Source organism: Patella vulgata, chromosome 9 (genome assembly GCF_932274485.2).
Source record: "Patella vulgata chromosome 9, xgPatVulg1.2, whole genome shotgun sequence".
In the NCBI taxonomy this organism is placed as follows: Eukaryota; Metazoa; Mollusca; class Gastropoda; family Patellidae; genus Patella; species Patella vulgata.
The window spans coordinates 19129221-19143828 of record NC_065887.2 but is presented as its reverse complement, the minus strand read 5'-3'; the positions used below and the strand labels follow the sequence as shown (position 1 = coordinate 19143828).

General features: G+C 34.3%; 1 protein-coding gene across 1 annotated transcript; it reads right to left on the bottom strand.

Annotated features, from left to right (window-relative positions):
- Window positions 1-2390: 2390 nt before the first annotated feature.
- LOC126831552 (dynactin subunit 2) lies at window positions 2391-14524 on the bottom strand. The gene is made up of 13 exons (XM_050562104.2): window positions 14446-14524; window positions 11327-11398; window positions 11023-11119; window positions 10572-10639; window positions 9828-9926; window positions 9201-9361; window positions 7442-7589; window positions 6963-7028; window positions 6018-6056; window positions 5328-5477; window positions 4703-4805; window positions 4261-4352; window positions 2391-3515 (listed from the first exon to the last, which is right to left on the bottom strand). Exons 1-13 carry the CDS (start codon window positions 14479-14481, stop codon window positions 3426-3428), a joined length of 1221 nt encoding a protein of 406 aa, XP_050418061.2. The 5' UTR covers window positions 14482-14524; the 3' UTR covers window positions 2391-3425.
- Window positions 14525-14608: the final 84 nt, after the last annotated feature.

The following is a 14608-nucleotide window of genomic DNA, read 5'->3' as shown; positions in this document are numbered from 1 at the left end:
TGTTGTGGAGTAGGACAATTAGGGACGCCTGACGAGTTTACCCCATCACTGAAAATATCTGACAGTTGTCACTTTTGATGCACGTGACGATGCTGAACATTACGCAACAAAGTTCATGCAGTTAGTAATATAAATGCACTGATCTAGCTTAGCTTTTTGGGTGGGCAGTTATGGATATTTGATTTTGTCGATGGTCTGATAGCGGAAAAGCATTATACTGCACAAATATATGTTCAGCATGCCGAAAAAAGTGACGAAAAGTTATAAGTCGAACGGGTACGAAAACCAAAACGCCTGTAGCTGGATTTTTTTCCTGGCGTTGTACTCAAATAGATCTTTTATCAAAAGCAAGAACCATTTTCCCAGCTCATGTCAATCCGAAGTGCTCCTACCAGACTACCCGTCTTGAATTGTTATACATTATAAAAGTGTGATTTGAAAATATCTTATAGTATGTGGTAAAGAAATCCACCAAAGAAATGAGCGGGGGTGGGGCGGATGTGCTGTGATTTCATCCATTCTCTACCAGCGTCCAGCCTGTGATTTTTCAGTACTTTTTCGGTTATTTGATTGAAATTGGTTGCGCGGAAACCATGTAAGACTATTGTCGAATTTTTGCTCTTTAAATTAATAATAGCATCATATTATAGAGAAGTCATATCTCACGCGGGGGTTGGATGGCCGAATGGTTAGCACGCGCGCGCTCTATCATACGGTCTGTCATTGAGTCAACTGGCGGGGTTTCGATTCGCCGGTTGTACGTGACAAAGAGTAGGGTCCCATGTCCAACCTCGTGGGTTTTCTCCGGGTCCTCCCACAGCTAAAGACCCCTACACGCAAGCGAATTATTGAAATAAAATGGAACCATGTGTTAGTCCCGAAATGAACTAGTTTGTGTCGAGTGGACGTTAAACCCCATTTCTCTCCCGCTCTCTCATATCTCACACACTCAAATTAAAATGAGTGATGTGTTGAAACATAAAAGATTTATAAAACCAAAATATAGCCAATTCTGGGTGAAACAAGAATATCATGTTTATCACTTATAGTAGGAAAGTTGCCATTGCATCATTTGGATTAGTGACCAACCATTATAATTGATTACGTCATATTTGACAATTGGATAACTGAGAGTCGAAACCCAAGGGTAGAAAACCATCGGAGCTCAGGATGATTGGTAGACAGGCGCTAAATTCTCAGTGAGGAGACATGCATTGAGAGAGAGATACCACGGAGGTTCAAATTAAGAGACACCATCTGGGTTGAGTAGACCCCATTTATTCGTAGGAGAGACATATGGTGTAGTGTGTTACCTCAGTAAACTCGATCTACGAATTAGGGGAGCGGGTATTGATGTAATGAAACTATTCACCGAGTCATCACTTCAAATTATTTTATTCCGAAGTCGCGGCCAGTCAAATTGCTGATATCTGTCATAGCTGTCAAGACATTCTCATCTGCGTCAAGTTTGAACATATACCTCCATTAGAAACACAGTTCTAATGTGCCAGAAGATCTGATGCACAGAAACATACGTGGGATCTGCTTAGCATGCACAGACGAGGATTATCATGAAGCTCATTGAAGAAATTCACATAAGGAACATCTGCATGAAGACTGAACAGAGTTGTTCTTGGAGAGACGGACAGCTGCTTAACCTACTATGAAAAGATTAATCGCGAAACTGGGTCAAGACGTTCACCTAACGAGCATCTTCACCAAGTGTGAACATTCTACTTCACTTAGAAGCAGAGTTATCGTGACCCAAAGTCTTGATCAATGAAATTGCTTACATCTGCATATCCCATGCAGCAAATGTGCATTATAGAATGAAGTCAAGGCATTCGTCTATCAATTACACTAAGTTTGAACATTTTATATTATTATGCCACAAAAAGTGTGAAATAAAGACGAACCCATAATAATAATCATGTGTTTGTACGAACGGCGGGGAACAATACTTTATAAAAGTATGTGAAAATAATGATAATTTCTTTCCGAAGGTTACATCTTTGTAGATATAAATTCTATTGTACTAAAACTAAACATAAGCTCTGATTATTTGACAGATGTATAAAGAATACCATGTGCATGAACATTAATTGGTGAATACAACCTGGCGCTGACAAAGAACATCCACCAGAAGTGTTACTTAATGCTTTAGAAATTGCCATTGCAGATTAACCGAAGTAGGTTGAACTTTATCAAATCCCATTGAAATACATGTAGGTACAATTTATAAGATCTCATTTCTGGCTTCCTGGAGCACACTGGCAGTGTCGGCAGTCTGGTTATTATGCAATCACCCTCAAATGAGAAGCTGTATCTGATGTTTTAGAATGAGTAAGTGTACCCCGCTTACATGCAAATGATCAAACCAAAACCATAAATGGATAATAACAGTTTATTAATCAATAAACCTAATAGCAAGATACAAGCAGTAAGTAAGTGAAAGTTCAATTATGTTAAAGGATTGATAGTTTCCAAAATTACCATTTGGGTTCAACTGAATATAATTATCAATTAATGTATGACATTGAAAGGGGATAACCTACAAAAAAAACCAAAAAAAAACCAAGTACATATTCAATAATCCCACTACTTTATGATCCTTCACAAAAATGAGAAGCAAATATATTTATGGCTCATAATGTATAATTTATCATCTATCTAAATTTATAAACTATGTTATGTCTTATTGATCTGCTTACGATTATTTCTCAATCTTGGTCAATAAGGTATGTCCCCCATATACCTTTTGGACTAAATAATACTCCATGTACTACCCAGGCAACAAAGGTAATTTCATTTATTTCTAATATCCCTACACTATTTATTTATAAACTATCTTTTTAATAAATATATCCTCTCCACTGATACAATACTAGTGTATTTAATAACAAAAATAAGGAATTCCCAATGCTTTCTTAACGTTTTCTTTCAGGCTTAAATAAACACCATACCGAGAAATATTCAAAAAAAGGAATTCACAATGCTTCCAGCTTTCCATATTGCCATAGCAACCATAATAAATATAATCAAATGATTTAAACAAAATAATTAAAGAGATTACAAAACTGTTTGAAATAATTTATTTTCCCATTTTCAGACTTAATACCTTCAAAGGTCATAAATAACCTAAAGATAATATCTTGGGTGGCGTATTTGTGCTAGCCACATAAGCCTCCAATGTTGTATGGTTGTTTCTTACTAAGTAGGCAACTTAACACAGAATGTTAAATCATATGCTGATGCTCTTAATCAACTGATTACAATAACATGATTTAAAATTCAACAATTTATTATTGAATACAAATATCTACGATATGACAATAAGACCAAGACACCTTTAAAGGAAAGCATTGCACATAATAAATAGAGATTTCTTATTATATAATTAATTATTTTTATTCCAATGTATCACTTCAAGATTTCTTCAATCCCTTTATTCTAGCATCAAGGCTCTCTGTGTTGGATTTGATCATATCTGTGTTCTGTTTAAATGATCCTTGAAGCTGTAATCAGAACATGAAAAAGTAAAAATATTCAATATTTCAGAAAATTCCACTTAGCTGTTGCTATGACTGGCACACATCATTTGGGTCAAGTTACAGATGCATTGTGTAAGATTTAGATAAAGAGCTGGCCGTTCTTACTATAATAGTTCCAAAATAAATAATTCAAATTTAATATATTATGTTGCCATACTCAGTCACTTTTCTATAACACCCAGTCTGGTTATCAGCGACGCACTTTATTTTTAAAATCACGAATTAACAACTTTAAGATTTCCAAAGTTAATCATAACAATGAAATAATAACATACACATACGTATGGAAATCAAAACATAGTTAAAAATCGAAACAAACAGATAACATTTTTAAATAATCCACCAAAAATAGCTGTTCAACAGAAATCTAGATGCAAGTTAATAGTACCTACAATAAACATAACCAACCTACATTGTTCACATAAACCCATCTAAAAACCGGGTCAATAGCAAACTTATTCAATTAGGTAAGAAAAAATAGTTTTGTTGACAAGAAACATATCCTATTCTTTATCTAAAGAATTTATTTTAACTATAAATAAAATGTAGAATATACCGGTAGTTGACCAACTTACCATGTTCAGCATATCACCTTTAGAATTAAGACAAAATAGTTTTGTTGACAAGAAACATATCATGTTCTTTATCAAAAGGATTTATTTTTTAACTATAAATAAGATGTAAAGTATACCAGTATGACAAAACTTACCGTTTTCAGCATATCACCATGAGAATTAAGACTAGAGGTTATCTCTTGTTGGGCTGTATCTAAATAAGCTAATGCCTGGCTAAACTGTAGAGCTACAAATGCAAACACATCGTTTTTAAATTCTAGTGATATATTTGAGAATAATTCCAAAAATAGTTGATAGAAGAATATAAGATATTACTAATATATTTAAGATTCAATGAGATGGAGGAGAATTTAGCCATGACAGCAGCATTTGTACATGTGTTGACCACAGTTTTTCATACCATCCAACAAGTGGTGGTCTCAGCTCACACTGAACTCGAACCTGTGGCATAGTATTTGAAAACCCATGGTCTCATAAAACACTCAAAAGAAAATATCAATCAGGAAGATTTTGTTTTGTTATTAAAATAATATTAAAAGCCTACATGAAGCCTTCTATCTAGCATATTTTTTTTACCTTGTTCATGTAAATCTTTAAGTGCGGCAAGTCTGTCAATAACTTGAGGTAGTGAATTACCATATGACTCCCATTTCTTTACAATATCATACAACTCTGATACCTGTTCAATTATTCATCAATGTTATCATGTGTTACATATTTTTTTTAGCAGTTAACCAGGGTTTTTTTTCTGTGTTTGCAATTTATATATAATAATGTTGCTATATTTGATGTGAGAAACTCAAATGAAATACCAAGCGCTCTCTTACAAGAGATTATAAAATTATCAAGGTAATCAACAAAGACCGATAGGTGTTTTAAGCTCACTGATAATTGATTGGCGATTGCTTGTTGCTTAACACCCAATGATTGAAGGCCAGATTATCCAATGTTAATTCAATGCAAATCGTTTGACGAGACAGCTGACTGATGTTGTAATTCGGAATATTCAGATTACAGATTATGAAAAAACATTTTTGGTCGAAGTAATAAGGAAATAAATCGGGACATTAAAATGATGACAGATTTCACAGTATGCCGCAGTATTCAGATGTCGGAAATGACAGAGTCCACTGTAGATCACTTTATTTGAGAAAATAACAAAAGAAAAAATATAATAGAGGATTTCAATAGTTTGTTTTACCTTGTTTTGTTTCTCTGTATCTTCCTGTGTTGTTTTTTTCTCTGTAATTTGTCCGAGTTTATGAAGAACACCTTGTAATCTGGCCTCCACTTGTTCTAGGTTAGTTGGTTCTAATAAACTTAATTTAGAGTTCAATACCCCTACTGCTCCCTAAAAGTATACAATATACTAGTATTATTAATATTTCTCATTCCTCCAAAAAGAAACCCCAACCCCACCCAATAAATTCATTCGTTCGTTTGTTTCTAGAGTTTTACGTCCACTTCAACCCAATAAATAAAGATGCTGTGTTTTTATATACATGTGCTTGTATAGATCATTCATCCAGTACAACCAATATGTATTGGTTTATTGATTTTTAAAGCGCATGAGCAAACTTGAGTAGGATATAATTGATCTAAATTGAATTTTGAATGTATGTTTATATAACCTGTCCATACTTTTACTAAATTCTATTTGTTAAATATAATGCATTTGCAATAATAGGTTTTAAAAGTATTAGTGCATAGATCTGTAGTAGGCTGTCAAATAATTTGTAAAGACTAGACATGCGCCCAAATTGTACCAGTGTTCAGCATAGTTTATAAGATTAAGATAGAGAACGTGTTTGTTTGGTTTAGGAACTATCTAAATAAAAGTCAAACTAAATTTCTCAAATAAATTGACAGGCAGAAGGGAGATAAATCTTACCAGCAAACTTTTGTTTTCCGTATCACCTGTCAACACCCCCTGTAAAACAATAGTTACATGTAAATAAAATACTTAGGTGGTACTCAATTGAACAATATCATATTTAGTTGTCTCAATACTGCGAACCGTGACAATCAGTTAACATGACATTATCTAGAAATCATGCACCAATCAAGAAAGGAAATAATTTGACCACAGCAGAAACTTTGGGTTTATTTCTCATTCTCAGCTCAATTCGGTGTCACTACATTGCACATTGCAATTCTGTCTATTTGGAAGTTCCAGTCTCGCAATCGAGCATCCCCTTAATAAGCTATAAATGGCTCATTTAAATAAATCAAAAGATAAATTTGCATACAGTAGCATTTCTGTCTACTCTATATTAAACTTCAAGGAGGTTCTTTTACTGTGTATGCTAACCAGTACATGAACAGATCTTGAATTTTTCTCCCATCTGATCAACTAGACCTTTTTTTTTTTTACCTATGTCAGACTCTCCATCCATGCACCACCGGCCTGTGAAAACCAGATTGGGAAATCCGGAGGAATTTTCTCAGCCAACGAGATCAAACCTGGGACCTCCTTCTGAGTGGATCAGTGCCATACTGACGGAGCAATCGTGGCTCATTTATAGAGAAACCTTTGATTTAGATTTGATATGGTATGTAGAATCTGTTGATATTGTATTACTATTAAATACAGGCACTACTCCACACTTTACTTTTTAGATATCTGCCGAAGTCAAAATACAATAAAGAGAGAGAGAAATGGGGTTTAACGTCCACTCGACACAAACTAGGTCATTTTGGGACTAACATGGTTTAATTTTATTATTCGCTTGCGCGTAGGGAGAAAACCGGAGGACCCAAAGAAAACCCACGAGGTTGGACAGACGACCCTACTCCTTGTCACGCAAAACAACCAGGGCAAAATATAATATCTTACTAGTTTGTCTGGGTTTTGTCCAATAACTGCCTGTAGTCTTTCTATTCTTTCTTCTAAATTAGCCATCTGTAATATAATAGAGGAGTTAAAAACATCTAACCATTTAATCCAATACAAATTGTTATTATTGTAGTTATTCATTTGTATTAGTCGACAAATTGAAATAAGAATCATTACAGTAGATATATTTTAGACAAGCCAGCATTTACCAGCATTATTTAGGAAATCAGAAACAATCAAGCTTTTGTAGATTTCAAAGGGTATACATTGATAAAAGTTAGTTTAAGTATGCAATTCAAATGTCTAAAATCTGAATATCATTTGAGTTAATCATATTGGGTCTTGCAGAATGGGGAAGTTTGGAATTCCATTGGTCAACAATTTTAGTGATCAATAATTGCGATTATCACTTTTTTTCACTAAAATATATCTGGGATAGCCCCTTGAAACTTTAAACAATAAATAAAATACATAATTACCCTTGCATTTTTACTGAACTGAGCTTGTTCTGGTCTATAGTATAAACTGTAGGAGACATGGTCACCAGTAGCTGGAGATTTATCTCCACCTTTATCCCCAGCAGCACCTGTAGTTGTTTTATACGATTCTAACTGAGTTATCAACCGTCTGAAAAGAGGTAAATAATTATTTGTTGCCTCCTTGTAAGTAATATTATAAAACTGTTACTTCACATGAAATATAACTTTCAAACCTAGTTCCTACACTTTTTGGAAAATGAAATGAAATGAAATGGGGTTTAACGTCCTACTGTTCTGCCCAGAACTGGGCTAATGAAGACGGGCATACACCATACAGTGTGCTATGAGGGAAATTTTGCCTGGACAGCAGCACTATGGCCTACTCTTATATCGAATTCCAACTGACAAGGGATCTTTTACACAGGACCTTGGTTTTTCGTCCCATCTGAATGACTAGACAGCTGTTCTTGTCAGGACCTCCATCCTGCATCACTAACAAGGGGGGACCACGCCGGAAAATCTGGATGAAGCACTTTTTGGAAGTTCTGTTAAAGTCTCTAATCAGCATTTGAGAAATTGTGAATCCCTTGTGGAAGTGGTGTCTCTACAATGAATATCACTCCAAAAGTGGTTCAATTTCATTCAATCTGAACAAAACACAGATCCTATTTCGTTTCGTTTTTATAGTTCAAAATTTCGTTTTACTTGTCTTTACTACACTAGGATCTGGAAGAGTTGTTATTTAACTCGTGTTCTGCTTGAAATGAGGGGTCAGCCAACTAAATGGTCTATCGCATCGAGTGCTTGACCTTTTTTGCGAGGAACTGTGGGTAGACATTAGCAGCGATAGAAATCAAAACAAAGCAAAGCATAGCCACTTGCAACATCGATTCTGATTGGTTATTCGAATGACTGATGTTATAGGGTCATATGTCGCTTACTGGACATCTGACGTGAACTCCCACTATAATTTGTTATATCTACATGTAGTGTAGGCCTCGAAAGTATAAAAAACGAAACGAAATATAGATTTGTATTTTAATTAGATTGATTCCGTTCAGTATTTACTAAGATATAATGGACTGAAAATTTGTCAAAATTTGACATCCTCTGCAAACGATAAAAGTGGGATATGGTCAAAAGATGCCAGCGCTACATACAATCTTAGCTAAATTCTTTTGATGGGTCTCTTTTTAATCCAATCAAATCTAAGCCGGGAGATTATCTGCCATGGAAATTTTGTCAATATATGTCCACATAAAAAGGAGCTAAATTGCTAATATTAGGCACCTAGAAATTGACACAAATGGGTCGCAACACATATAATAATGTAATATGAATGTATATAAACTGATTACATTCAGTCGTTTCCATTTTTACTCTAATTTCAAATCAGTTATGTTGGCAAAATATGCGAGAAGTTTCAATCGAATGGCAATCTCTAGCGTCTGTTTATTCCAGCCTACACAGGTAGTATTTATTGGACTTGTGGAATATGTCTAGCCTCATTTTTTGTGTCCTTTGTTACAAATGGCTCGGAAATGCATTCTGGTACTTGATTCATGTACCAATGGTAAAATGTTTACTTTGTCTTAAATATTTTGTCTTAAATTTCCCGGTAAGATCACAACATCAATATTGATTTGAATTGAGCAATAATTCTTGGGTTTTTTTAATGTTGAAGACTGTGGATGATATCGAGTTAAAGACTTAGCTACTTTAACTGTGGCAGTATAAAAAAATAACTAAATACACATACTGTCTAAGTGCTCCTTGTGGATCTGATAAATCAATGGAAGCTTCTGGTCCTAGTAGTTTCTCTAGATGTAGATCTGTTAACTGATGTTGTAAATATTCTAACTGTTTACCCATTGCTACCGGCGATAGCTTCTCTGTAGACTTCTCATCTTTTACACTTTCCTACACAATTTAAAAGTAAAGATATATGGCATCACAGCAGGAGATATGTCATGATAATAAAGGTTTCGCAATTTAAATGTTTTCAGAAGCAAGTATGATGCTGACTCACTAACAATACAGAGGGAGAAAGAAATGGGGTTTAACGTCCACTTAACACAAACTAGGTGATTTAGGGACTAACATATGGTTCAATATTTATTTCAGTAATTCATTTGCGCGTAGGCGTCTTTAGCAGTGAGCGGAAACCAGAGAACCCGCAGAAAACCCAAGGGGTTGGACAGGAGACCCTACTCCTTGGGGACATTTTAATTTCTTCACAACGTAACATAACTGTTCAGCAGATTTTTGATGATAAACTGATTTCAAATGGGATCAAACAAATAAAGATAGGTGCGGTTAATAAATACATTAAAATACAAGACTTAAATCAAAATCAAATCGGTGTTTTCAAATTCCTTAAACCGACCTTTATTTGAGAAACTTCTTCAGCCAATTCTCTCATTTCATGCTGTAATCTCTGATATTTCTGTTGTGGTGTTTCACGAGCAACACCACCTTCTCCTACCTGTAAATATATAGGTCATCTATAATGTACTCTTAAATCATTGACTGAATTAGTAAGCTCATTATAACTAAAATAACAACAAAATCACATCCTAGCAACCAGCAGTTTAAACAATGTGATTAATACTTTTAGATTTGGAACAGAAAGGGATCCCCCCCCCCCCTTCGCAATATATCTGTCAAGTTTATTGTTCTGAGCAGTAAATAGAATTTTCCTGATAATTAGGCATAAGTCGATCTCAAAGAAATATATCTTTATCTAACTTGGAATAAATATTAATTTTGCTGCCTCTGAATTATGAAGCCATATTTCAAAACATAAGCTTGTGTTTTAATAAAGTGGGGACACCTGGAAAACTCGAGAAAACACACCAGATTAGGCAGGTGATCACACTCTTTGTCACAATAAAACTTTGACCCTTGAATCACCGATTGGCCACCGACCCCTCTGTACAAATAAATAAGCCTATGCTGTTTGCTTAATTGCTAACTTTTGATCTCTGATTACCTCTTTCAAACTGTTTCAAGTGTACCAAGGCTGTTGTTTTAATCTGTAAGCATTTATATAACCCTTTTTAAATAAAACAAAAATTTGAAGAATGATTTTTTTTTTTACTTTATGATCCTAATGTGTAAAATAACTTACAATTTCATATTCTGTCTGAGAAACATCATAGCCAGTTTTAGAGGATTTTCCTATACGATCTGAAAAATCTGTAATGAAATTTTTCATAATTGATCACAGGGTTAAATTTCTCCAAAATACATAAACTACAAAATATTTAAAAACATAATAAAATAGTGATCGTACACCAAAAAAAGGTGACAACTGGCCAAAAATATTCATAGACATATAAAACGATTGGTTCCCAAACTTGGGTTTTTGCTTTTATGATGGTACTTCATGCAGCGTCGTAATGCTAAAAGTGTCGTATTAGGCTAATGGGCCAACTGAAGATGGTTTGGTTAAACTCTTGGTACAGGTAGTAGGTAGTGTAAATGGAAACACAAGCTTGGATCGGATATTTCAATACATTTATACATAAGTGATCTTAAACTGTATCGAAACAACTCTCAAATTGGATTCCATTACTTACCAACTCCATCAGATTTCACACCTTTACCTTTAAAGGCACTGTAAGCAGCTTTAGTATCTAATTTAATCTTCTCTATATTGTCATTATCACATTCTTCCTATAATAACAATAATTTTCTATATTAGAATATTCTTCCTATAAAAACAATAACATATATATAGGTACCTCAGGGTTTTCAAAATTACATGTATAACTAGTTTCTGGTTTGCGTACTCAAATCTTGACATTAATAATAGATATCATATGAAATCTGAGACTGTTCCTGTAAGTTAATTATCTGTCTTTGTGATGAAAGAAAACTAACCGCTTCAATCTGTGCTACTTGATCATCTTCGGGTAATTCGCTTGTTTCAAAAACATCTGGGGAATTGGTATCCTGAAATTATAGAGTTTTAACTTTAATTCATTATCTCAGCATAAACTTAGATCTGCATGTGTAACACATACAGGTAGACGCATCCCCTTCAACAAAATAATTATAACTGTCTTTATAGTTACATGGCCCCTCCAAATAGATATATTTTCTTTCCCTCAATCAGGGACTGAGTGGGGATCAAAAAGATTAGATAGAGCCAACTGAACTTATCTAACGGCATAGGCCAATGTATCAATCTTTTAATAACATGCTTTATGATGTTTTCAACAAGGTCTATAAAGTAAAGTAGCTAGTTATTCAATAGAGAAAAATTGAATAACCAGACACTACAGATTGCCATTCGATTGAGACTTCTAACGTATTTCGCCGAACATAACTGATTAGACATTACAGTAAAAACAGAGACGATTGAATGTAAATCAGTTTTTGTACATTCATATTATACTATTATATGCGTTGGCGTTGCGACCCATTTGTGTCAATTTCTTGGTCCCAAATATTAGTGATTTAGATTTTACTACTACTACTGTGTGAACCATTGTAAATTTGAAACGGATTTCTTCGATTATGAACAAACTACTTAACGTTGGTTATTATAAACTTACCTGTGTGTTTGTAATGAACTCCCGTTCGATAAAATCCATTGCACAACTAATTATCACAACGATGAGAACAAGTTCTCTCTTGAAAAATTTGAAAATTTACTTGTAATTTCGACAGAGTCGATGTCAACAATGTCTTCGTGACGTATTGGTCGAATCCAATATACCTGTTGCGGGGGTTGGTTAACATTGAAAGATAGTTTGACAGCGCGATCATTTTGATCGTATATATGGGTTTGGGCGACGAAAAATATCAATTGAAGGCAATTACATAGGAGATTTATATGGAAACCATTGATCGCCAGTCTATCAAATTTTCTTCACAATTAAAATATCACTGATTGCACGGATACTCGTAAAAATAAAGTCATGTATAAACTATAAATATCCTATCTTCTTTATGTTATAAATAATTTAACAAGGATCATGAAGCTTACCTCCGAATTCTCTGAGTGTATTTTTAATTTTATACGCATTCTTTCGATCGAATAATAACCGCTTCAGTAACATCTTTAAGCGTGTTGCGTCAGCCCTCAGCGTGTCTATTGGGTGCCCGGGTGGGTATATAATGCTACTAAGCCTGTATGACCCCGTAAGAAGCAGAACATTAATTCTCGATTCAACAGTTTTGACCGAAGTGTGATAAAGCCCGTAAAACAAATGTATAGTTGTGTTTGTGCGGCATGCGTGTTCAAAAGTAAATAATCCCGTCCGAGTCGCTAATCAAATAATTAGAACAAAATATTTTAAAAAGTAAAGCTATAAAATTTGCAGAGATTTTACTAGAATGTAAAAGACGGTAACTAAATACAGGAATGCGGGTAGTTATGTGTGCGAACGCTCAAACTCAATGCCAATTGTCGTAGGTATCCAGACCTCTCGGACCAAAGACTACTCGGACTAAGACCAGTCGGACCAATTAAATTATATTATAAGGCTAGACAATATGCTATTTATTTATTATTAAATCACAATACAAAGAAGCAAATAATTCTTATACGGAATTCTTATATTTAGAGTTGTTTGGTTCAATTTTGTGTACGGAAAATAAATCAACGATTAGTTTTAAAATTAATTAATAATGGTGCCAAAAAAAAATATCAATCTAATTTTTCTTTACTCTTGCAATGAAACTCGGAATGTACAGACTTTTGACAGTTTCTACATATACGGGTATACTGTTCTTGTCTGATAGCCTAATTTTACTTTTTCCACATTCGCGGTATCCCCAGTGGTTTCATTCCGTTCTACCCCACTAACCCCTGGGTTACTATATATGGGGGGGGGGGGGGAGACACGTTTTCAAGTTATCCGCCCTTGATGCGTTAATATAAACAGCACATAATAATACGAAGACCGGACGTTTATATGCCCCCTTTTAAACGTGACTACAAGTGTGGTTCTCGATATTTTGCAATTTGGAATACAATTATCAATTTATTCAAACAACACGTTATTATTAGTTCGAGTAGTCATATTAAAACACACACAATTAGCAATTTATTCAAATAACACTTTATTATTGGTTCGAGTAGTCATATTAAAATAAACACAATTATCAATTTATTAAAATAACACTTTATTATTGGTTCGAGTAATCATATTAAAACAAACACAATTATCAATTTATTAAAACAACACTTTATTATTGGTCCGAGTCGTCTTTCTGTTGGGTCCGAATAGTCTTCTTGTATGGTCCGAGTAGTCTATTTGTTTGGGCTGAGTGGTCTATCAGTTGGTCCAACTGGTCTTGAACCGAGTGGTCTTTGGTCCGAGTGGTCATGGATTCTTTTTGTAATTGTACTTGAATTTCTGTCACCCCTAATACGAAATGATATCTTCTGCAGAGTGACGTAACCATCTTCCATATTGGTATTTTTCTCTGGGACAAGTTTGTAATATTTCAATTTTTCAAGAGAGAACTTGTTTCCATCGTTGTGATAATTAGTTGTGCAATGGATTTTATCGAACGAGAGTTCATTACAAACACACAGGTAAGTTTATAATAACCAAAGTTAAGTAGTTTGTTCATAATCGAAGAAATCCGTTTAAAATTTACCAAGACTCAGACAGTAGTATTTTTTAGCTCCTTTAATAACAAAAATATATTTTGAGAAACGCACGTTTGCATGGACATCATAGAATTCAAATCTCACATTGTAGTATGTTAAACTGAATTAAACTGAACTGAACTAACTGCATGTGTACAGTGCAAGAGCAAACAGACGATGCGAACGACAGTCGGTTGACATAATATTGTAATTCTGAGTCATGACATTACTGCCCTGGCCGGTCACTCGGGTAATGGATGTCGATGGGTATCTTCCACTTTTAGGTGTGCCATAAAAAATTTCAGGGTAAATACGTGAATAATATTGGCAGTCTAGATGAATATGATGTTAAAAAATAAAAGATGTAATTGATATAAAAAGTAAATATTCTCACAATTCCAGGCAAATTAGCATATTTCGGATCAGCCATTTTCGTAATCTCGTAATACGAGAAATCTCGAGATTGAAAGTTGTGTAAAAACTGTGAAATACGGATTATTATATGGACTTATTGAAAACATTCTAAAGCCTATATATTAGTATGGTTGCCATTTTAA

Coding starts and splice junctions, on each gene's coding strand:
- LOC126831552 (XM_050562104.2), bottom strand. CDS start 14,481: ATGGCTGATCCGAAATATGCTAATTTGCCTGGAATT. Junction 11,120..11,326: donor AAGTAGCACAGATTGAAGCG/GTTAGTTTTCTT, acceptor TTGTTATTATAG/GAAGAATGTGATAATGACAA. Junction 9,927..10,571: donor CTCAGACAGAATATGAAATT/GTAAGTTATTTT, acceptor ATATATTTACAG/GTAGGAGAAGGTGGTGTTGC.